Source organism: Silurus meridionalis, chromosome 3 (genome assembly GCF_014805685.1).
Source record: "Silurus meridionalis isolate SWU-2019-XX chromosome 3, ASM1480568v1, whole genome shotgun sequence".
NCBI classification, from domain to species: Eukaryota; Metazoa; Chordata; class Actinopteri; order Siluriformes; family Siluridae; genus Silurus; species Silurus meridionalis.
Window position 1 is genome coordinate 8,655,965 of NC_060886.1, and position 24,735 is coordinate 8,680,699.

General features: G+C 41.3%; 2 protein-coding genes across 2 annotated transcripts; one reads left to right on the top strand and one right to left on the bottom strand.

The window, feature by feature from the left end:
- Positions 1–2,052: 2,052 nt before the first annotated feature.
- On the top strand, positions 2,053–10,579 carry dbr1 (debranching RNA lariats 1; the record flags this gene model as incomplete). Its single annotated transcript, XM_046846002.1, has 7 exons — positions 2,053–2,197; positions 3,412–3,492; positions 3,574–3,659; positions 4,591–4,815; positions 7,358–7,435; positions 8,327–8,472; positions 9,411–10,579. Coding segments are annotated over 7 exons (1,533 nt in total), but the record flags the coding sequence as incomplete, so codon positions are not given.
- Positions 10,580–13,869: 3,290 nt separating this feature from the next.
- Positions 13,870–22,197, bottom strand: rab5b (RAB5B, member RAS oncogene family). Its single transcript, XM_046845879.1, has 6 exons — positions 22,078–22,197; positions 20,417–20,699; positions 18,351–18,502; positions 17,704–17,826; positions 15,638–15,731; positions 13,870–15,521 (listed from the first exon to the last, which is right to left on the bottom strand). Exons 2-6 carry the CDS (start codon positions 20,577–20,579, stop codon positions 15,409–15,411), a joined length of 645 nt encoding a protein of 214 aa, XP_046701835.1. The 5' UTR covers positions 20,580–20,699; positions 22,078–22,197; the 3' UTR covers positions 13,870–15,408.
- Between the last annotated feature and the right edge of the window lie 2,538 nt (positions 22,198–24,735).

Consider the following 24,735-nt stretch of genomic DNA (forward strand, 5'->3'; position numbering starts at 1 on the left):
ATGCCTCAGGTTTAGTTCCTGTTTAAACCTCACGTTCAGTTCCTGTTTAAACCTCACGTTCAGTTCCTGTTTAAACCTCAGGTTTAGTTCCTGTTTAAGCCTCACGTTTAGTTCCTGTTTATGCCTCAGGTTTAGTTCCTGTTTAGTTCCTGTTTAAGCCTCACATTTAGTTCCTGTTTAAGCCTCACATTTAGTTCCTGTTTAAGCCTCTCACACTTAGATCTTTGGTTTAGTTCCTGTTTAAGCCTCAGGTTTAGTTCCTGTTTATGCCTCAGGTTTAGTTCCTGTTTAAGCCTCACATTTAGTTCCTGTTTAAACCTCAGGTTTAGTTCCTGTTTAAGCCTCAGGTTTAGTTCCTGTTTAAGCCTCACGTTTAGGTTATGTTTAAACCTCTCATGCATAGATCTTTGGTTTAGTTCCTGTTTATGCCTCAGGTTTAGTTCCTGTTTAAGCCTCACGTTTAGGTTATGTTTAAACCTCTCATGCATAGATCTTTGGTTTAGTTCCTGTTTAAGCCTCACGTTTAGGTTATGTTTAAACCTCTCATGCATAGATCTTTGGTTTAGTTCCTGTTTAAGCCTTACGTTTAGTTCCTGTTTATGCCTCAGGTTTAGTTCCTGTTTAGTTCCTGTTTAGTTCCTGTTTAGTTCCTGTTTAGTTCCTGTTTAGTTCCTGTTTAGTTCCTGTTTAAACCTCAGGTTTAGTTCCTGTTTATGCCTCAGGTTTAGTTCCTGTTTAAACCTCAGGTTTAGTTCCTGTTTAAACCTCACGTTCAGTTCCTGTTTAAACCTCAGGTTTAGTTCCTGTTTAAGCCTCACGTTTAGGTTATGTTTAAACCTCTCATGCATAGATCTTTGGTTTAGTTCCTGTTTAAGCCTCACATTTAGTTCCTGTTTAGTTCCTGTTTAAGCCTCACATTTAGTTCCTGTTTAAGCCTCACATTTAGTTCCTGTTTAAGCCTCACATTTAGTTCCTGTTTAAGCCTCACGTTTAGGTTATGTTTAAACCTCTCATGCATAGATCTTTGGTTTAGTTCCTGTTTAAACCTCAGGTTTAGTTCCTGTTTATGCCTCAGGTTTAGTTCCTGTTTAAGCCTCAGGTTTAGTTCCTGTTTAAGCCTCACGTTTAGTTCCTGTTTAAGCCTCACATTTAGTTCCTGTTTAAGCCTCTCACACTTAGATCTTTGGTTTAGTTCCTGTTTAGTTCCTGTTTAAACCTCACGTTCAGTTCCTGTTTAAACCTCAGGTTTAGTTCCTGTTTAAGCCTCACGTTTAGGTTATGTTTAAACCTCTCATGCATAGATCTTTGGTTTAGTTCCTGTTTATGCCTCAGGTTTAGTTCCTGTTTATGCCTCAGGTTTAGTTCCTGTTTAAACCTCAGGTTTAGTTCCTGTTTATGCCTCAGGTTTAGTTCCTGTTTAAACCTCACGTTCAGTTCCTGTTTAAACCTCACGTTCAGTTCCTGTTTAAACCTCACGTTCAGTTCCTGTTTAAGCCTCACGTTTAGTTCCTGTTTATGCCTCAGGTTTAGTTCCTGTTTAGTTCCTGTTTAAGCCTTACGTTTAGTTCCTGTTTAAACCTCACGTTCAGTTCCTGTTTAAGCCTCTCACACTTAGATCTTTGGTTTAGTTCCTGTTTAAGCCTTACGTTTAGTTCCTGTTTATGCCTCAGGTTTAGTTCCTGTTTAAGCCTCACATTTAGTTCCTGTTTAAACCTCAGGTTTAGTTCCTGTTTAAGCCTCAGGTTTAGTTCCTGTTTAAGCCTCACGTTTAGTTCCTGTTTAGTTCCTGTTTAGTTCCTGTTTAAACCTCAGGTTTAGTTCCTGTTTAAGCCTCACGTTTAGGTTATGTTTAAACCTCTCATGCATAGATCTTTGGTTTAGTTCCTGTTTAAACCTCACGTTCAGTTCCTGTTTAAACCTCACGTTCAGTTCCTGTTTAAGCCTCACATTTAGTTCCTGTTTAAGCCTTACGTTTAGTTCCTGTTTATGCCTCAGGTTTAGTTCCTGTTTAGTTCCTGTTTAGTTCCTGTTTAGTTCCTGTTTAGTTCCTGATGTGCACTGGCTGGTGGAAGGTATTATTCAGGGGAGAAGAAAGCGCCGGTCCTGACCATCTTCATCGGTGGCAACCATGAAGCTTCGAACCATCTGCAAGAGCTTCCGTATGGCGGCTGGGTGGCTCCGAACATATACTATTTGGGTAAGACATTCTGGGTAACATTTGTGCGTGTTGCTTCTTGTCTGTGTTTCTAGATGATGAGAAAAATGAAAAATCTTTTACATATGTAAATGTATTATAGATCCTCAGTTAGACAGGCAGAGGCAACAGTGGCAAGGGAAAACTCCCTGAAAAGTCATGAGGAGGAAAAAAAAAGCGGGGAACCAGATTGTAGAAGGACATTTTTCTTATAAATTATAAATCGTTACTTTTCCAGAGCCGAAGCATGACGTGGGATAGAACAATTGTCTGGAGGTGATATTCCACCATATTATATTGCCAGGCCTGATAGCATTTTATACAGTTTGTGTAGCAGCACCACACTTTGACTCTGGGTTCTGCTGGAACCAGGTATCGCCTGAACTCAGCACTGGACTATGAATCATTTATTGTGTTTGTTTTGCAATTGTGTATGATTTATTGTGGCTATAATGTATATAATTTTTATCACAAGACTCTTCCTTAATCAACTCAGTTTATGTGAAAAGACTCTGTTACTTTTAACATACAAATCTATTAATAGAATGATAATAATGAGTCAAACACTGATTGAATTTATTCAAATTATCATGAGCCCAAAACCTTCTTTTCAACTACTTCAAAACTAAAATTTGCAAACAAGGCCACAGGTGTTGTGTCGAGTTCGAATCAGGAGTTTCTTCATCATTTATTCCTCTGTAAATGTTCTGCTTGCTGTTGAACTGATGCTGAACTGTATGTTAGTGTGAGTAGATTCCACCAAGCGCCAGTTAAAACAAGTTTAAAACAGAGCGCACGCTCGACCCTGATTGGTGGATTGCTGCGCGATTGACCGGTTAAGTTTTTATCCTCGTAAATAAAAAGGAACGTCTGAATGTAGCTGAGTAAAAAGTGATATTTGACTTTGATATGTAGTGAAGTAAAAGTCTCCCCAGATGTAAATACCTCAGTAAAGTACAGATACGTGAAAAAGCTACTTTAGAACAGTAATGAATACCATTCACTTTGTTCAAAACAAACACTGTCTGGCTAAACCGACATTCTCAGTACAAACAAGTAAAAGATTTTATAGGAATAAGTCTATTCTATGATTCGTCGGGACACTGTTGGGTTTCTGTATATAGAATTTCATGAGACTGTTAATATGAATGGAATCTGTAATTTATGAGCTCCATACCCTTTTTTTTAACAACACTACACCGTTTCACTTCCTGCAGGTTATGCCGGCGTCGTGCGCTACAGAGGTATACGGATCGGTGGCCTTTCCGGGATTTTCAAAACGCACGATTACCGAAAAGGTAACACACATGCTCCAGCTGTATGACCCTTTTCAATCCCACAACGTAGCTGTTAGAGTTGAATATAATATCTGTTTCCAGGGCACTATGAGTTTCCACCATACAGCCAAGAAACCCTGCGCAGCGTCTACCACATCCGAAACAGCGACGTCTTTAAGCTTAAACAGGTAACACGCCTTCCCACAGGAATTATAAACAGCGAGTGTGGAGACTGTGATGGGGAAATAATCAACACGTATAAATAGTGTAGTGTGACTCGAATAGATGGCACTCGAAGCTTTCACACAATATTAAGAGTGTTACTGGGGCACATTTATGTTAATAAACACATTCACATTAGAGAAGCGCTCAGAATACATCCTCATACTAGCACAAGCGAATGTAGTGATTATGTAGTTAATTGAAAAACACAGTGATGCAGAACGATGTTAAAGGTTCTTCTTTTTATCCCAGTTTTCCCCTCAATGTATTCACAATGTGTGTAAGGAATAACTCCCAGTTACCTGAACGTTCAGTTCCTGTTAGAAACTCGCATTTCGTTCCAGACCGAACCTCACATTTAGTTCCTCACTATTAGTTCCTCACGTTTCATTCCAGATTGAACCTTACGTTTAGTTCCTCACTATTAGTTTCTCACGTTACGTTCCAGATCGAACCTCACGTTTAGATCCTGTTCCAACCTCACTTTTAGTTCCTCACATTTAGTTCCTAAACAAACCTCACGTTAAGTTCCTAACTATTAGTTCCTCACGTTTATTTCCAGATCGAACCTCACGTTTATTTCCAGATCGAACCTCACGTTTAGATCCTGTTCCAACCTCACTTTTATTTCCTCACATTTACTTCCTGATCGAACCTCACATGTAGTTCCTCACATTTAGTACCTGTTGTATATAGTAGTATAATCACTGTTCCATCCTGCAGTCACAAGAGACATTGTGGAGGAGAGATCAGTAACTGCAAACGTAATCGCAGCACATAATTATTGCATGTTTATTATTTATATTTATATGCTTATTGTATGTGTGAAATATTTGTAATCTAAGTTTTTTGGGGGTTTTTTTGTTTGTTTTTTTTCCCCTCCTGTCCTGTTGTCAGGTCCGCATGCCCATAGATGTGTTCATGACGCACGACTGGCCACGAGGCATCTACCACTATGGAAGCACAGAGCAGTTACTGAGGAAGAAGAAGTTCCTGCGTGAGGAGGTGGAGTCGGGCACACTGGGCAGTCCGGCCGCCGCCGAGCTCCTCGATCACTTACAGCCCTCCTACTGGTTCTCTGCACATCTGCACGTCAAATTCGCTGCAATGATGCAGCACGAGGTATAAATTCATCATTATAAGAAGTTTTAACTCGGGGGTCAAAACAAGGGCTCCTACCCACCTCTTCTTTCCCTGTGATACATACATACATACAGTGAGGAAAATAAGTTTTTGAACACCCAACTATTTTGCAAGTTCTCCCACTTAGAAATCATGGAGGGGTCTGAAATTGTCATCGTAGGTGCATGTCCACTGTGAGAGACATAATCTAAAAAAAAAAATCCAGAAATCAGTTGTATGATCAGAAGTATGATTTTTTTTTAACTATTTATTTGTATGATACAGCTGCAAATAAGTATTTGAACACCTGAGAAAGTCAATGTTAATATTTGGTACAGTAGCCTTTGTTTGCAATTACAGAGGTCAAACGTTTCCTGTAGTTTTTCACCAGGTTTGCACACACTGCAGGAGGGATTTTGGCCCACTCCTCCACACAAATCTTCTCTAGATCAGTCAGGTTTCTGGCCTGTTGCTGAGAAACGCGGAGTTTGAGCTCCCTCCAAAGATTCTCTATTGGGTTTAGGTCTGGAGACTGGCTAGGCCACGCCAGAACCTTGATATGCTTCTTACAGAGCCACTCCTTGGTTATCCTGGCTGTGTGCTTCGGGTCATTGTCATGTTGGAAGACCCAGCCTCGACCCATCTTCAATGCTCTAACTGTGGGAAGGAGGTTGTTCCCCAAAATCTCGCAATACATGGCCCCGGTCATCCTCTCCCTAATACAGTGCAGTCGCCCTGTCCCATGTGCAGAAAAACACCCCCAAAGCATGATGCTACCACCCCCAAATTCAACAAATTCCAGTAGCATCCACAAACTTCTGCAATAAATAACTAATGTAAAGGTAATAAACTTTAGTTAAAGTATAAGAAGTCCTGTGCAAAAACAGCGTTTTAACAGGTCCTGTGTGAACCCGGATGTTAAGGTGCATAGTGTACAGTGTGTGTTACAGTTCAGAACAGTGAGGAATGTCAGCAGTGACTGAAAGAGTCGCATGGGATGGGGAGGAAGAACTTTCTCAGTCTGTCAGTGGAGCAGAGCAGTGACAGGAGCCCTCTCTGTCACCTCTGCCTGGAGATGATGCTGTGCAGTGGATTGTCCATGATTGACAGAATCCTGCTCAGCCCCTGATAGAACATCTGCAGCAGCTTTTTGCAGATGTTGAAGGATGCCAGCTTTCTGAGGAAGTACAGCCGGCGCTGTCCTCTCCTGCACATAGCGCCCGTGTCAGCAGTCCAGGTGGTTGAAGTCATACCATGCAACAAAGTCCTGGATCAGTGTCCTGTACTTCTCCTCCTGTCCCCTCCTGATGCAGCCCACTATAGCAGTGTCATCCACAAACATTTGCACGTGGCAGGAGTCTGAGTTATAAAAAAAAAAAAAAAGTCTGACGTGTACAGGGTGAACAGGACGGGAGAGAGCACAGTCTCTTGCAAACACTCCCGTTCTGCTGACCACTGTGTCAGATCTACTGTACTGAGGTACTGATGTACTGAGGACTGCCTGTTAGGGACTACCTTGCGCTGGAGAGCTGAATGACGTCAGGGCGACTGGCCTGAAGTCATTCAACACTCCAGCGCATGGTTTCTTCAGAACTGGGATGATACAGGATGATTTCCACAGCCGATGGACTCCTGTTCCAGACTCAGGTTAAAGATGCGCTGTAGAGGGTCTCCCAGCTAAAAAACTCAATCTGTTGCATAGCAGGGTACAGTTCTTACCAGAACAATAACATCCATACAGAAGTTGGTGTAGTCGGTTGTGCGCTCCACAACCAAAGTCTGCTCTGCATTAGGAGACCACTTTCTGAATGAGTGTGTGGTTGTGGGTAGTCTCCTCACGCTTGGTTTGTAGCGAGGCTGAAGGAGAACAATGCTGTGTCCAAACACTCACATATAGCCAGAAGTTCAGTGTCCCTGCAGCAGTTGGAGATTTTTATGCTCACATGCCCAGGATTACACCACCTCTCGAATAAACCTGTTTCATCTTGTGAAAATCCATATCCATAGGATAGATGGAAATCGGATGCAACGATAGCACAAAAAACACAAACAGCTCAAGAAAGAGCAAGGCTCACACAGAGCCGCTGGAAAAGGCTGCCACTCGTGGAGGTGCCGGAAGCTCGAAGCTGGTCTCTCTATCTCCAGGAAGATGCAGCTCTACCTCTGCAATGTTAATCTATATTCCACGTGACTCTCAGGACACGCCTCGGTCTTTTTGCGTGTTGCGATACGTCATATTCACATAGCAGTAGAGGTGCTGAGAGAATGCGCTTGAGAAACCGTTTAACGAAGAGAAATCAATCTACATATGAAATATTGGTCACAAATTATTGGTCATTTTTGAAAAAATAAAAGTATAGCGCTAATACTAATAATTATATATGAATTAATCGTTTTTTAATGATTCAAATATGTGAAAAATTATGCATCGTAATACCAAAGAGAACTTGTATTCAATGTATTAGGTGAATCTTACCTTTCCTAATGTGATGGAGTTTCACTGTAATATCTGACCCAAGATATTTTGTTTCTATGTTCATAGGCGAAGGGTAATGCTGCTCCTAAGACGACCAGATTCCTCTCTCTGGACAAGTGTCTTCCTTACAGAGACTTTCTTCAGGTAGAATGCTAAGGCAGTAACACTGTATCTCCACTACATGGTATTATACAGTTACAGGGTTTCTATGCATTTTAAAAAAGTATAGACTGATGGGTCTGGTTCCTCTCAAGGTCTCTTCTTCCTTATACCATCTAAGGGGGTTTTTCCTTGCCACACTCGCCCCAGGCTTGCTCATCAGGGATAAATACACATCATTTACCTACATAAAAATTCTGTTGAAAAAAGTAGTTTCCATACTATTACACTATTCGGTTTTCTAACATATAAAAAGAAAAACGTTCTGCACACAAGCAAAACGTAAGACACTTCAACCTGCGTCATTTTCCCCTGCCGTTCATTTACTCTTTGAAGTTTCGTTACAGTGACAAAAAATGTGGAAAGACTCCCTTTTCACCATCCGCACGAAAACAGCATTTTTTAATTTTTAATTGACTAAAAATGCTGTGTTCAGTGTGGACGGAAGGCAAAAACAGAAAAACGTGTGTTTTCAGGTTAAAACGTAACAGTGTGGACATGGCCAAAAGCTGTTTTTTCTCTCTGTGTTAGACTGGATCTGCACAGCTGTGATTGGTTGTTACGTTGTGCGGCAGCAGTTGCCATGACAGTGTAGCACCCCGTGACCGTGTGACCAAACTCATGAAAAACATCCGAGATTGAGACTCCGACATACATCAGAGATTGTAACGCAACGCATGTTATAGCAGGAATTTGAAATAATTATTTCAGAAGTAAAAAATTCAGCAGATTTGAGTCTGGAAAAGTATCGAATTTTGCAATGAAACGTGTGTAGGAACCCTGATTATTCTAAGCGGAGCGAATTCCATGCCAATTATGCCATGTACGTGTGGGTAAGGTGGACTATTAGCTAATGAATACGTTTTAACGTTGTAGGTGGTGGAGATCGCAGATAGACCCGGCTCCTCTGAACAGCTGGAGTATGATCCTGAGTGGTTAGCTATCTTGAAGGCCACCACTCGCCTTCAGAAACCGTCACCAAACATCTGGCACCCGCCTGAGAATAACGGCCTTCACTCTCGGTAAGGCTTTTCCACACATATGCACTACCTGGTGTTGCAGCACACTGCGAGAACAGTTTGAGTTTTCGTATCGCACCGAGGCTCACAGAATGTATAAACGTGGTTTGTTGCAGTGAAATTTGTATAATGAAGACAATGATTGTGATATCCTTGCCTGCTAAGGTTCACTCTTGCTATTCACGCTCCGGACTCCACCCTCATTTCACAATCTGGCACTTAAACACCACCTAATGCCACAAATTACATAGGATTTTATACGTGTACTTGCTCTGGGTAAACCAAGTATACGTTCAAGTCACATGTCTAGCACAAGCCAAACCCTGTTCTTCATACATGTATAGATATTATACACTAGAGGTCAACCGATGTGTTTTTCTCGGGCCGATGCATATATTTAGGAATCAGGGCAGCCAATGTATGATAGAGAATTTTTTGGCCCGATTTCCCCCCTTCATCGAATTATATCTAACCTTTAATTAATAAAATGTGATGCAGAAATTTGCTTCAATTAAAGATTTATTGAACAACACAAGCCTCTTTAATCAGTGCACCAGGTTTAGATACGTGTGCCTACCTGTAGCCTACAGCCATGTTCACACAAGTTTTCATTTGCAAACCGATATTCTTCTCCCCGTTTTTGGTCTTCTGTCCACACTGAGACCACCTCGAAAATGTAGCTGTTGAAATGTATAAGGCTAGTTTAAGAACAAAGGATAAGAACTTTAACCCAGGACAGGCCAAGCTGATGGTCGGCCGACAGGGAGGTGGTTTTTGAGTGTCGGTTTTCCGGTGTGTTCCGCACCTTTGGCTCTGGTCGGACAGAGAAAGAGAACTTTGGCGATTCAGCTCAGCTCGACCTCTATTGTACACCGCTGCCTCTAGTCTTCTGTACACGTCAAAGTGAGTCCTCAGCTGACCTCATTGTGCTCTTCTTTCAGTTGGGACTACAGTGTATCAGAGGAAGCCATGTTGGAGATAGTGAGTGCTTTAAATGGTGATCTCAGCATCCCTGAGAACTTCAGTCCAACCGTTCCCGCTTATGACCCTTCCCGCCCTCAGCACCACGCCCCTCCGGCCTACTGCACCAACCCCCAAACCACTGAGCTGTGTGCCACCCTGGGCCTCGTCGACATCTACGCCCTGGCAGGCCAGAGTGCGCAGATCTCTACATCCTGCAGAGAGGAAGGAGAAGACGAGGACGACGAGGACAACCAGAGCTCGGGTAGCACAGACGAAACCAGCGAGTACCCCACTGACACCTCGATGCTCTCAAACTCCTACAACCCTGATGAGATCACCCTCGAGGATGAGTGGGAGAAGGGGGGGGAAGAGGAGGAGGAGGAGAAGGATGGAGGAGAGGTACAGAAGACCGGGACGGATGCAGTGGTTCCCGAGGCTCCATTAGGAGCCCAGGACAGTGATCGGGACAGCAGCCCCCAGCGAGACGCTGTGGGCAGACTCGTTTTACCAGCTCCTCGCAACACATCCGAGACGGACGAGCCCTTAGATATGCCTCTCAGATGTCCTCCGCCTTCTGCACCATGTTTCTCGCATACAAGCTCAGAAGAAGAGGGCGCCACAGCACCAGCGAGAGTCCCTAAGCGCCATAGTGGAGAAACCAAGGGAGCATTAACCCCTACAGGCAGCACCCCAAAGATCAAACGGCGCAATCAGACCATCTATGCAGCAGCTGACGACGAGGAGAGTTAGAAAAGGAGTGAGTGATATTGTATAGACTGGTGCAAAATCATTTTTTGTTTACCTAAGAGAGCTTTTAGTTGTTTTTTATGATTGTATTCATTTAAGTGCATTACTTTAATGAATGAGCTGTTATGGGTTTTAGATAACAAAGCTGTTATTATGGGCTTTTTTTTTTTGTTTCTTAAATGCAATCATTGTCATACAAGTGTATGATTCTTAGTGTCTCCATCCTGTGTTTATTGTTCATGATAAATTTCTTTTCGTGTTTTTCCTGATCAGTCACCTTTTTAGACAAGCTGCGAGTGTTTACTAAAGTAGAAGCATTCAGGACAAACATAACCTTCAGTAGGGTTAATTACAAAATCCACAATAAAACACACAATGGATTGGGTCGAGTATATTAAAACGTCTGCGATTCCTTTCACCCACAACACTCTTTACAAAGAATAGTGTGAAATGCATATAAATAAAAAATGCATTCAGTAAGCAGCAGTTCAGGTAGACACACCTGGTTTATGAAAGAGAAGACTAGCAAGACTGGTTTAAGCTGACCGGAAGGATACAGGAACTCAATAAGCCTTTACAAGCAGGGTGATGGAATAAAAATACCCCCCAACATACAACCTTGAGGTGGATGAGCTACACATCGGGTAGCAGAAGACCACATCAGGTTCCACTCCTGGAATCAGAGATGAAACTGGAAAGAAATATCATATATACCTTTTTTTTTTTTTTTTCCCCCATCTGTTTTTTAAGAGGGTTAACTATTTGATTGCGTGCCTTTATGAAGGCAGAACACTTATGTATTAAAGTGCAGGATGTGCAGGGAAATGCGAAATTTTGAACTTTGAACTAGGAGTGGGCGACCCCCGGAGCGTCGATCATCGTTCAGAAGCTCGTTTAGAAGCCCCTCTATTAGATATAATGGAGAAGTGCAGTGGTGCCCAACAGGCGCTTGCTGTAAAGCATTTTTTTTTTTAAGAATGATGATGGTGTGAGTGCTGCCCAAACTGTGTCATTACCAGTTTGGACATCATGATTGTGTCCCGTCTGCCAGTGGTGGACGAAGTACACAAATTATGTGATACAGTAGCTAACATAAAAAAATTTTGCCTTCAAATGTACTTAAGTATCCAAAATACTGTGATTTATTATGGCTATAATTGTCTCTCTCTCCCTAATTTAAAACTTCACTCCCTACACCATTATGAAAAAGGTTTTATCCACTCAAATAAAAAGGAACGACTGATTTCGTAAAATGTAAAAAGTAAGATATTTGACTTTGAAATGTAGTGAAGTAAAAGTTTCCCTGGACGGAAGCACTTCAGTACAAATACGTGAAAAAGCGTGTTCCACTAGATTGTGGTGTGCGCTTGTGGACATTTGTGTTCATCAGCCAAAAGGGTGTTAGTAAAGTCAGGTACTGATGTAGGTGAAGGTGAGAAGGTCTGGGGTGCAGTCAGTGTTCAGAGCTCTATAGCAGGAGATCTTCCTCTCCAAACCCTGTAAACCAGATTTTTATGGAGCTGGCTTTGTGCATATTGCCATGCTGGAACAGGTTTGGGTTTCCAAGTGCAAGTGAAAGACATCCAATACAATTGTGTGCCTCCAGCTTTGTGCTAACAGTTTGGAGAAGAACCACATATGGCAGGAAAGGTCAAGTGTCCCATTTATTTTGTCCATACAGTGTATCTGTGAGAACTTATGTTCATTCCATCACAAAAGCATTTGGGAAAACTAATGTTGAGCAGTTCATCCCAAATAGTAAGGTCACTCAACTTCTACACCAACCTTGGCCTTCATGGAGCACACTTTGTTTGCAGGGGCGCAGTCATGCTGGAACAGGTTTGTGTCTTTTATGGTTGTTGTGGTCAAGTGACATTGTAGTGGATCACAAGCTAAACTTGATGGATCACTGGAGAGGTTTCTGGATTTTAGATGGACCAGAAAATGAATCAATGCCAGAGACGTTTTATTACAATTCAACCATACAAAACTAACAGGAAGCAATTTGAACTTGTATCCAATCATTTGCTTCACTCGTTTTTATTACTTTATTACTTTTTTCCCCCCCAATGGCGAGTCTGTTCACATTTGTCTCACTCTACCTTTATGTCAGTGTTGGGAGTTGAAAGGGTGGAGGGTGAAGAACAAAGGGGAAAAGGTGTCTGTGGTCTCCATTATTGATGTACACGGTGGACTGTAAGATGTTTACAGGTGTGGCCATTAAGAATGCCGTCACAGGAAAATGGGTCCCATGACTTGCCGTGGCAAACCGTGGCACGTAATGAAGCTCTGGCACTACCCGTAGGCAGGGGCGCAATTAACAGTTTTAAGGGGGGTATGCAAGACAGAATTTTGGGCCCCCACACATATATATATACAATGTTATACAATGTTATATTATTAATAATTAAATAATTTTTATTGTTAAAGAAATGTAATAATTTGCTATTGCATATGTTACCATATAAATGATATAATGAATATAAATGATTTAAATTTTTTAATTAAACATTTTTTTAATTAATCAACCGACTAAATACCACAACGAGCTTCTAAACACATTTTAACTTGTGCTGTAGACAAACCTCATGCTTTTATTTTTATTCATGAGTAAACACTCTCTCAAAGTCAAAAAATAAATAAACATTTTCATCCTATTTTATTTACAGGGAATTTTATTTCACCACAGTGTTATTATTTAAAATATATGTGTGTATGTAATTTTTAAAATAAAAAAATTTGAATTGATGATTGTGGGGCCCCCTAGCGTTCTCTTGGGCCCATATGCCTGGCATACTCTGCACCCCCCCTAACGGCGCCCCTGCCCGTAGGGGGCAGTCATGTTTCATTCTCAGTTATAGCGTGTACTGAAGCCAATAATCTGCAGCCGCATATTGACAATGTGACAGCAGTGAAGTGTATAGTAGGAACAACAGACTGGTTCATGGTGAAGGTTGGGTTGCAAGGATCGGCTCTGAGCCCTTTCCTACTTGCAGTAGTGATGGACAGGTTGACGGACGAGATCAGACAGGAGTCTCCATGGACTATGATGTTTGCGGATGATATTGTGATAAGTGGTGAGTGTAGGAAGCAGGTTGAGAAGAGCCTGGAGAGGTGGAGGTACACACTGGAGAGAAGAGGAATGAAAGTCAGTAGGAGTAAGACAGAATACATGTGTGTGAATGAGAGGGAGGGCAGTGGAGTGATGCGGTTGCAGGGAGAAGAGGTGGAAAAGGTGGAGGAGTGCAGGCACCTGGGGTCAACAGTGCAGAGTAATGGAGAGTGTGTTAGAGAAGTGAAGAAAAGAGTGCAGGCAGGGTGGAGTGGGTGGAGAAGAGTGACAGCAGGAGTGATTTGTGATAGAAGAGTATCTGTAAGAGTGAAAGGGAAAGTTTATAGGACTGTGGTGAGACCTGAGATGTTGTATGAATTAGAGACAGTGACATTGAGTAAAAGGCAGGAGGTGGAGCTGGAGGTAGCAGAGCTAAAACAGTTTTTTATGTCGATACCAGGAGCTCATTCACCAGAAAAGAGCCCATAAAAATTTTTTTTACTTTTTTGCAGTTTATCAATACATCAGATTTTTCTGGAGATCTTGGTCAAAGGTGCCTCAAAGTTAAAATGCCGGAGGAGAGGGTTTCTTTGATGCAAATCTTAAAAAATACCAAGAATCGGCCGGGAAACGCTCTCTTCATCGCAGAAAGCACAGCTTTATTTGACTTTCCAGTTCACACGAGTGTTAACAGGAGATCAAATCTATTTCTCTCTCTCACACACACACACACACATACAATGGATTGTGAAAGACAAGACAATGACTTCAATCCATGTAAATGCTTCTCCATCGTTCCTTAAACGACGATAAAATCGGATCAGCAAACTGTAAAATTACAGATTCAAAATAATTTTTAAATAAACAATTGATTATTACTTCTTTTAACACAAACGGCAACAACGAACGAGCATCCATAAAACGTGACGATAAAAACGTTTTTTTTAAACAAACAGCAACGTGTTGCAAGTTATTGGTGCGTTCCGGGTCCGAGGATCTCAATCCAGTCGTTTTCTCCCCACCCCCACCCCCCATCTCTAAACGCACCCTGTAGCGCTGTGCAGAACAGTGTTGAAGCTCTTTGGGTGCGTTTACAGCTGGGAGTGAAACCGAGACTGGGCTTGAAACCCTCAAGGACGCTGCCATACATCTGCCAACTCAAAGCATCCCGAGCAGGCCTAAAACAAAGAACACGGAGAGTAGGCACTTCTGTTTTGTTTGTTTTTTTCCTTCCAACATTATTGTTTTTCTTTCTTTCTTTCATTCTTTTTTTTTTTTAACTCAACCACCATTTTCCTCTGTGCAGTTTTTGTGTAGTTGTAGTTGCTTCAAGACAAACAGCACAAGAAGAAGACTGGATCTGGATCTGTGCGTCAAGCGACAGATTTTCACGTAGGATTGCTACCAATCGTATAGTTATGTTACTAACACTAGTACGTTACAGACGGCCGCATCAGTAGTTTTCCGACGGGACAGGAATCGCAAAGCAAATATGACCGGATGACTGGAGAGCACGCGAGAAGAAGGGAAAGGAAACCGGGAAGACATTTCCTGTCCGGGATTTCACAGCTGTAGAAGAAGGTAAAGTCTACACGCATGCAGGATGATAATTTCCGTCTTCAAGTTCATCGTGGTGCTCTGGGGTGGGTGCGTGATGAACCCAGGGAGGGGTGGAGCTTAAGGTGTTTCTTTTTTAGTGTTGAGAAGCTGTTAGGAGATTGGCTTCCTCCCTTTCTTTGTTCTTGTCGAAGCTCTGCCATTCCCAACTGCTTGAGTAGGCAAAAAGAAATGCTGGCAAAATAAACAGGAACAGACATCCACCATTAAGTGCCATTTTTTTTATAGATATATATATATATAGAGAGAGAGAGAGAGAGAGAGCGAGAGAGTCCTGTAATCTACAGTACAAGTGTTTTCACCAATTCTCTGTTCAGATAAATCGCTTTTCAATACCAGGGAGGGTATATCCAAACCTCTTTTTCTTTTTTCCCTTTTTTTCTCTCATTCACTCTGTTAGACATTTCTTTCTTTCTTTCTTTCTTTCTCTCTCTCTCTCTCTCTCTCTCTCTCTCTCTCTCAGGTCAGTCTTGGAGGTGAAAGGGTAGAAGGTGGGGAACCAAAGGGGAAAAGGTGTCGGTGGTCTCCCTTATCGATGTACAGAGTGGACTAAGAGATGTTTAGTTCCCACAGCAGCTTCGGGTGGACTGGGCGTCCGGGTCCTGCAGGTTGACTCCCCTGTGCCGGGCGGCGTGCGTCGGGTTCTGAGTGTCTGTTTTCGGCATCTTCTTTGCTGCATATGTTTAAAAAAAAAATTTAACGTTAAAACTCAGTTTTATTTCCAGGTTCTGCTAATAAGATGCAGTTGATAAGGAAATAGAACAAAGGACAAGAAACATGGAGGCTCACCAATGGCCAGGAATAGATCGTTCACGTTCATAGCGGTCTTGGCCGACGTCTCCATGAACAACAAGCCTGTGTCTTCAGCGTACGTCTGAGCCTCCTGGAAAAGGACCAGAAAGATTTTTAATGTACAATCTGCAAAAACCCACCATGAAAAAAAAATGGACGAAAGTATTGAGATTTTTCCAGGGTTATGTGGTGCTTTTCCAAACTGTTACCACAAAGTTAGAGGCACACAATTGTATAGGATGCTGTGGCATTAAATTTTCCCCTTCGATGCCTAAACTAGGAGACCCAAATCTATTCTAGCATGACAAGACCACTGTGCACGAAGCCACATCCATGAATACATGGATTACATGGGTTTGAGTGGAAGATCTCTGACCAAGACCTCTCACCAACACCTTTGGGATTTACATTTATGGAATTTTGGCAGACGCCCTTATCCAGAGCGACTTACAACTGAACAGTTGAGGGTTAAAGCCTTGTTTAAGAAATCTAGAGGAACATTTGTGTTCATCAGCCACAAGAGTGTTAGTTAAGTCAGGCACTGATGTAGGTGAGGAGTTCTGGGATGCAGTCAGTGTTCACATTCATCCCAAATATATATATATATATATATATATATATATATATATATATATATATATATATATATATATATATATATATATATATATATATATATATAAAAATACATGTAATCAAATATACATGATATTGTGTAAATCATCATCATCATCATCTTTTGGCTGCACCTGGATGTTCACTACAGCGGATCATCCGTCTCCATACCTCCTGTCCTCTACATCTGCCTCTTTTACACCAACTACCTGCATGTCTTCCTTCACCACATCCATGAACCCCCTCCTTAGTCTTCCTCTTTTCCTCCTTCCTGGTGGCTCCATCCTCAGCATTCTCCTACTGATATACCCCATGTCCCTCCTCTGCACATGTCCAAACCATCTCAATCTCTCCTCCCTCACCTTGTCTCCAAAACGTCCTACATGCGCTGTCCCTCTAATAAACTAATTTCTAATCCTGTCCATCCTCATCACTCCCAACGAAAACCTCATCTTCAGCTCTGCTACCTCCAGCTCCACCTCCTGTCTTCTACTCAACGCCACTGTCTCTAAACCATACAACATCACAGGTCACACCACAGTCCTATAAACTTTCCCTTTCACTCCTGCAGATACTCTTTTATCACAAATCACTCCCGTCACTCTTCACCACCTACTCCACCCTGCCGGCACTCTTTTCTTCACTTCTCTAACACACTCTCCATTACTCTGCACTGTTGAACCCAGGTACCTGAACTCCTCCACCTTTTCCACCTCTTCTCCCTGCAACTGCACCACTTCACTGCCCTCCCTCTCATGTGTTACTCCTACTGACTTTCATTCCCCTTCTCTCCAGTACGTACCTCCACCTCTACAGGCTCTTCTCAACCTGCCCCCTACTCTGACCACAAATAACAATATCATCCGCAAACATCATAGTCCAGGGAGACTCCTGTCTGACCTCGTCCAACAACATGTCCATCACCACTACAAACAGGATAGGGCTCAGAGCCGATCCTTGATGCAGTCCAACCTCCACCTTGAACCAGTCTGTCGTTCCTACTGCACACTTCACTGCTGTCACACTATGTAATATATACATAAATGAAAACCTCTTGAAGTTTTTTTTTAAGATTATAAAACAAATCCTGAGTTCAGATATTCGTAACGACACGTCAATAAGCTCGAACACGCTCAGAAAATATTTTAGTTTTTGTTTAGGATTCCAACTTGACTTCAAAATTCAGTGTGACATTTCAATAATCGATTTACTCAATATGAAAATACCTTTCATGTATCAAAGCAGAAAAAGACAACTGTGACTAATGATACATGCCCTTAACCTTTGAAATCTAATAATCCTCCAATAAATCCATGCCCTTCTGGACTAATAAACAAACAGCCGTATCAGCATTCACTAGCAAAGAACCCAATTTGACCTTTCAGATGTTTCTGTCTAACCAAACCTCTTTAAACACAGTGGCAGGATGAGATGTCACGGAACAGCACCTCGTACTCCACCAGTCTCTTCTCCGCGAGGTCGGACTTGTTTCCTGCCAGCGCGATGACGATGTTGGGACTTGCCTGCCTCTGGAGTTCCTTCACCCAGGCCTTTGCTCGCTCAAACGTCTCCTACAGAGTCAAGCACAGAAAGCAATGGAATATAATGAGCTGAGGAATAAATATGCAGTAATGTGTAGATTAAGTACATTATACAGACAAAAGTTTGTGGACACCTGAGCATATGGTAAGTATGTTAACATCCTATAAAAAGACACAGTCCCCAAATTCTGTTATAATGACCTCCACTCTTCTGGGTAGATGTTCCGCTAGATTTTGGAGTGTGTTTATGTAGATTTTGCTCAAAGGCCTGGGGTGCAGTCAACATTCACATCCATCCCAAAGGTGTTCAATAGGTTTAGAAGGTTAGAATTCTATAGCAGGCCATTTAAGGTCTTCCACTCCAACTGATGTATATTCAAGGAGCTCACTTCTTCTCCTAGTTCAAGTGAGGGGAACATTTCAAGCAGTGGCATCGAAATACATCCTATATAACTGTGTTTTGGAAATAACCACATATAGCTAAAACATCAGGTGTCCAAATACTTTTAACCATTCTGTGTTATAATATTTACAGGTTAAGCTTTTCTACCCACCGGTTTTGTAATATCAAACACTACGATAGCTGCCTGGGCCCCGCGATAGTACATAGGGGCCAGGCTGTGGTAGCGCTCCTGTCCGGCTGTGTCCCAAATCTCGAACTTCACCGTGGTATCGTCCAGGCAAACTGACTGAGCCAAGAAAGCAGCTAAGGGAACATCATAGACAGGAAGGAAGAAGTTACATGAGGAACCTCTGTTACTGATGCAATCACAGAGAAATCCTTTCTTTGATTTTGTGAGACATTTGCATTCTATTGTATCTTTAGGGTAGGACATTTAATCTAAACCTAGAACGATAAGTGATATCTTGTCTCAGAATTCAGCTAAAAAAACAAAACAAACGAAAGGTTGCTAATAAAATTTAAAAGATTTCCACAATAAGGAAGTCATTTGTCAATATTTTAGATTCCAAAATGGAGAAAAGGGAAGTGAACGTTGACTATGAAGCCCCGCTCTTGAGCAGTGTGTTTAGAGAATGCTTCATGTTCAACATCAGAGATGATGATTACAAAGTGGTTGGGGCATACATTTTCTTTACACCACCAGGAAACCATCACAAAGATCTAATCGTAAAGAAATTGCTCTTGTGTGTGTTTCGATTTATTTATTTGTATCAGTGGTGCACCATGCGTTCCACACCTAGGCCTTCAGTGGTGTCTTATCTGCGGCAATCCACCTCTTAATACCATCGTTATGATGGCTATCGGAACCATCAATATTATAAAACAGAGCACTGCATCACAGACGGGTATCTCATACAGACCCATGCCATTACTAAAGCATTCACACAATTAACACAATCTCCAGCACAAGCATTGATGTTAACCTCATAAAACCACACCGGGTTTCTTGTGCAATTTCCGGCATTGCGGTTTTCTTGGGGATTCGAAATGAACGTAAATTGTGTGTTTTTGTGCAAATTCTACGACCGCAAAACTTTTGTGCATTAAAATACAAATATGTGCAATACCACTTCTGTAACTTCTGTGCAATATTATTTCCTATTCTTTATAAAAAATAAAAAATAAAAAAAACAAGCAATAACACTTTTTTAAAATTATTTTTAATATTTTTTTTTACCTTATGTTTATTTGTATTTTTTTATTTAAAGTGCAACTAGAAGCTTTTTTTCACCAAAACAAATTCCTTGAATGTGCAAACATAGTTGAAAATAAAGCGCTTTTCCTAATTCTGATTCAAAAGTAAAAATGGTTTGTGAACAGTATTTGCACTGTTTGGGCCGACCTTTCCTCATGCGTTTTTTTTTTCCCCCCAAAAGTCTCTCTTGTAAATGCCCTTGTAAGTGTATCTACGACCAAACCGATTTCTTCTCCTCTTTCAGCCGTTATGGAATGAAAAATCAGCTATTAAATCCACACGCATGTATTTAAGCTTGTGCAGTTTGCTACAGATGTGGGTTGTGAGCTCTGACTAGTGCGCTCTCTGACCATCTAATCGAAGGACATGAAAAGGGGGCCTCGCCGTGGCCAAATCGCGATCTAATTGGTGTAACATGGAGTAAAAAAAAGCCGTAATGTGACGGCTGAAATCTGATTGGAGAAAAACTCAAACGTGAAATTACAATCGAGAAGCAAGAAGCGCCGCACCCATGGGAAATGCTATAAAATATAGAGAATAGACTAGTGAATAGGAATAATTTCATAAATATTCATGGACAAAAATATATTCAAAAGTAAGTCAGTGATTCAGAGCAGAGAAAGCCTTGCTGACCCTGACAATCTGCCATTGATTTCTATTTTTATCAGCTTGTGAATGATACTAATTCTTAACCTGCTGATCGCAACAAAAAAGTCTCATTCCATGTAGTGGATTAGGTTAATTTAGACCCTTTACTTCTACCAGACGATGGCAAATATATTCAGCACCAAAACGTCTCTATTTCAAAACGAGTTTAAACCATTATTTCTTCAGATAACTGATCTATACATGCACTCAATTATCCGTTCGAAATGGTATGCAGTATGGATTAAGTCCCTAATGCTGAAATATGTACTAAGAGTTCAAAGCGGTCCGTTTTTCTGCCTCACTCAGCTCCTCACCTCCGATGGTGGTCTCCTGGAACTCATCAAACTGGCCCTTGACGAAGCGCAAGACCAGGCTGGACTTGCCCACTGCCATGTCCCCTAGCAGCACCAGCTTAAACTGGCAGATCTTGGTCTGGGGCAGGTTCCCGTTGGTCCTGGGGTTCGCACGGGTGCTCATGATGGTGGAAGAGGAGTGGTAGGGATGTGGGGTGGGACGGGGGTCCTCCTAGGAAGCCTCAGGGAACACAGCAAAACCAAAACGGTGGACTCGGATTAGTTTGTTATGCAGTCTCTGGTCCTGAAAGAAAAAAGAGACAAATATGAGTGAGCATCAGTACTAGGGGCTTGATTAGTCAACTTATTGTAATATCACATTTAATAAACAAAAGCGATTTTTTGAGAGATTGTATAATGCAAGTTAAGAGATCAGGGAAAAAAATGTAACCTAACTAATATATGTGTTGACAGAAACGAAACTTGGCTGACAGAACTGCTATTTTAAATGTACTCTAATAACAGAAAAAAGGATTCGGAGGAAATCACATCACCTAGTGACACTCTTTTCAAGGCCACGCTGCTTAAAATACTAATGATGTCAACTAACACCCCACCCACCATCAATGATTACACGTAAATCTATTTGGATTTTTTTACCAGAGGTCGAAAAAAACCTGTCTCTAGGTTTCTGTGTTTGGTATTGAATTTATTTGCCCGATTTCTAACATAATAATGGTTTTCTCTCTCTTTTTTTAATAAAAAACCTACTAGATTTAAACGCCATCGTATCGTGTGGTGTCAGTTCTTTGCTGTTTTATCTCTCCATCACCAGGCTCGAACCCATAACATTCCCCCATCACCCTGCTCACTTGCAGCTGAACACAGTCACGATACTCTATGCACAGAAACCCAACAGTCTCCTGTATAATCTTATACACGATGTTAGAATTTATTAGCAATTTTCAGGAATGGTGAGGAAGTATTTATTTCTCTGGCAATGATTGACTACAGAGCAGCTTTTGCCAACACTAAGTGTTTAGAATGCGAGTCCTGGCGTAAATGTGTTGTTTTTTTTCTGCACACATCCCACTTTATTCAATTAATCGCGTTAATTAACAATCCTCCGGTGTGCTAGAAGAAGGAAAACACTCTACAGTGAAAATACAGGACTTCTCTAGGACCAACATTTGGGTACCTGTACAGACAATTTGAATACAGACAGCCCATGCAACATTCCACAAATACGTGTTTTGTCAACTTGATGAGACCCAACATCCAGCCTTGATTATACACTAGATTATACATGTGAGTTACCAGAAGCTGTCCTGCATCCAAGGACAGAAGAAATCCAAGATCAATACTGTATATGGATCTATATAATAGATCATAAGACAAATAACATGCATGAATTCATAAATGACTGATCTATACAGCATGCAACATGTGTGCTCGTGTGTGTGCGCTGCTGGGTTTCAGCTGTCAGCAGGTTCAGATCATGGAACCAGGACACGAGCTACAGAACGGATTCCGACCGACAATGAACCTCGCCGCTCCGGCCACACAAACACGGCGGGCCGCTCGGAGGAGAAAAAAAAAACCACCCAATATTTCCTAATAATATCAACCTCTTTCCGGCCAACTGACACATTTCCCACTCGGATATCGTTTCACATTGTTACCTGTGACTGTCAATGCGCCTTCCTGCCGTCTTCGTATGTCACAATCGGTGATCCAGGTTTCTTCTCCAGGTTGTTGATCTATCATATGGTTAGGCTGCCGGGACTTCCGGGAAGGTCGCGCATGCGCAGAAGTCACTCGATGACCCAACTAGACCGATGTGTTATGCTTTCGATATGAGTATCGCCGATACCGATACGAATACCAGTATTATTATTATATATATTTTTTTATTTAAGCTATCACTATTAACCCTAAATAGACAAAACTTTTACTGTTTTTATCTTGTGTTACATTTAATTAAAATGTGTAAATTATTAATATATTTTAAAACATTTAGATAAAACTTCCCCATTCCTTCCAGCAATTTGAGCTACAGGTCTGTTAGATCACACAGTCAATCCTTCGCTCCTCAAGTGTATCAATGAGCCTCGTCTGCATTTTTGTCATCTAGTCATCTAGACATCACAATGTGGCTTTTGTCAAATTCGCTCAAATTCTTACGCTCGCCCATTTTTTCTGCTTCCAACACGTCAACTTTGAGGACAAAATATTGATCATGATGAAGAGATAATCAGAGTTATTCACTTCACCAGACATAACGCAATAATGTTACTAGTCGGTGTATGTCTGAATGACAGAATGCTGGCTAGTTTGTACAGAAAAGAAAGAAATAGTTCCTATTCCATTAAGTAAATATTAAAATTCAATTCAGATTTATTTGTATCAAGCTTTTAACAATGGACATCGTCTTAAAGCAGCATTACTGTGATAAAGAGGTTATAAAATATGAATTTATATGTTATGCTTATAAGTTTATCTTAGAGTTAGGGTTAGGGTACCCTATCACAAAGGGGAACCCATCCTCATCTGGGTGGCCCTGAATGTCCATTCATTACAGTTTCATCATTGTTGAGGTGTGCTCTGAAGTTAAGGACGCTTAAATGCAAATTGCCATCTTGAGTCATTGTAGTAGACTGTTGATATTAATTACAATTCAAATCCATCCTCATAGTTCTTGAGTTGCTCAGTAACTTCATGGATCTTCAGACTGATCATGTGAATCCGTCCTTAGCTGCACAAAATGCTCAAGTTGAAGAGAACTCCATCTAGAGGTAGGGTGTTGGGATGAATCAGGCAGATAGAAAAAGAAGAAAAGGAACAGGATCGCTGGTAGAGAGAAAGAGAGAGAGAGAGAGAGAGAGAGAGAGAGGAGTAAAGTGGCAACAGGAAGAGAGATATAGGGATTAATAAGTATCCTTATTGGTTTGTCAAATTTAAAGACACTGTACAGTGTGAACAGGGTGAAAGCAGGGACTTAGGGACTCTATATAGCAGCAGTAAAAAGTGTTGGAAACTGTAGGAACTGTCTCTGCTATCTTTCTTTCTAAGACTATTTTCCACCTATTGTGGAAGCGTGCTGGTATATTGTAAAATGTACAAACTCTGTAACTGTGTAAGCAAACCCCCCCAAAAAACGCAAAACATTTCCAATGAAATCTCTACATAATATATATATATATATATATATATATATATATATATATATATATATATATATATATATATATATATATACACACACACACACACACACACACACACACACACACACACACACACACACACACTATTTTACAAAAGTGAGTACACCCATCAATCATTTTACCATTCTAGTATATTCTTAAGGGACAATACTATAGAAATGAAACTTGGATATATTTTGGAGTAGTCAATGTGCAGCTCGTAAAGCAGTACAGATTTACTGTCCTCTGAAAATAACTCAACATACAGCCATTATCAATGGTGGATGAAGTACACAAAGCAGGTACTCGAATAAAAGTAGAGATGCAGGAGGTAAAATATTACTTTAGCAAAATAAAAGTGCTCCCTTTAAACTTTCACTTGACTAAAACATACAAAAGTATTTGTCCTCAAATTTACTTAATTATTCAGAGTGCTATGAGCAGGTAAAGAGGGATGTGGTGAAAACCAAGGTAAAGGCATATGAGGAGCTGTATGAGAAGTTGGACACTAAGGAAGGAGAAAAGGATTTATATCGATTGGCCAGGCAGAGAGACTAAACTGGGAAGGATGTGCTGCAAGTTAAAGCAATAAAGGATGGAGAAGAAAAATGTGTTGACTAGTGAGGAGAGTTTGTTGAGAAGATGGAGAATGTTTTTTAAGCAGCTGATGAACAAGGAAAATAAGAGAGAGAGAAGGTTGGATGGTGTGGAAATGGTGAATCAGGAAGTGGATAGGATTAGTAAGGAGGAAGTGAGAGCAGTGATTAAGAGGATGAGAGTGGAAAGTCGGTTGGACCAGATGACATACCGGTAGAAGCATGGAGATGTTTAGGAGAGATGGCAGTGGAGTTTTTAACCAGGTTGTTCAACAGAATTTTGGAAGGTGAGAGGATGCCTAAGGAATGGAGAAGGAGTGTGCTGGTACTAATCTTTGAGAATAAGGGAGATGTGCAGAGCTGCAGTAGCTACAGGGGAATAAAATTGATCAGTCACACAATGTTAAAAACAAGTTATGGGAAAAAGAAGTGTAAGCCAGGCTGAGAGAAGAGGTGACCATCTGTGAGCAACAGTATGGTTTCATGCCGAGGAAGAGCACCACAGACAACTTATTTGCTTTGAGAATGTTGATGGAGA

What these genes read in the sequence shown, in the direction of transcription:
- rab5b (XM_046845879.1), bottom strand. Translation starts at nt 20,579, where the DNA reads ATGAGCACCCGTGCGAACCCCAGGACCAACGGGAACCTGCCCCAGACC. An exon ending in TGTTTGATATTACAAAACCG is followed by an intron (nt 17,827 to 18,350) that starts GTGGGTAGAAAA and finishes TTGACTCTGTAG; the next exon opens with GAGACGTTTGAGCGAGCAAA. An exon ending in CGATCTATTCCTGGCCATTG is followed by an intron (nt 15,522 to 15,637) that starts GTGAGCCTCCAT and finishes AAACATATGCAG; the next exon opens with CAAAGAAGATGCCGAAAACA.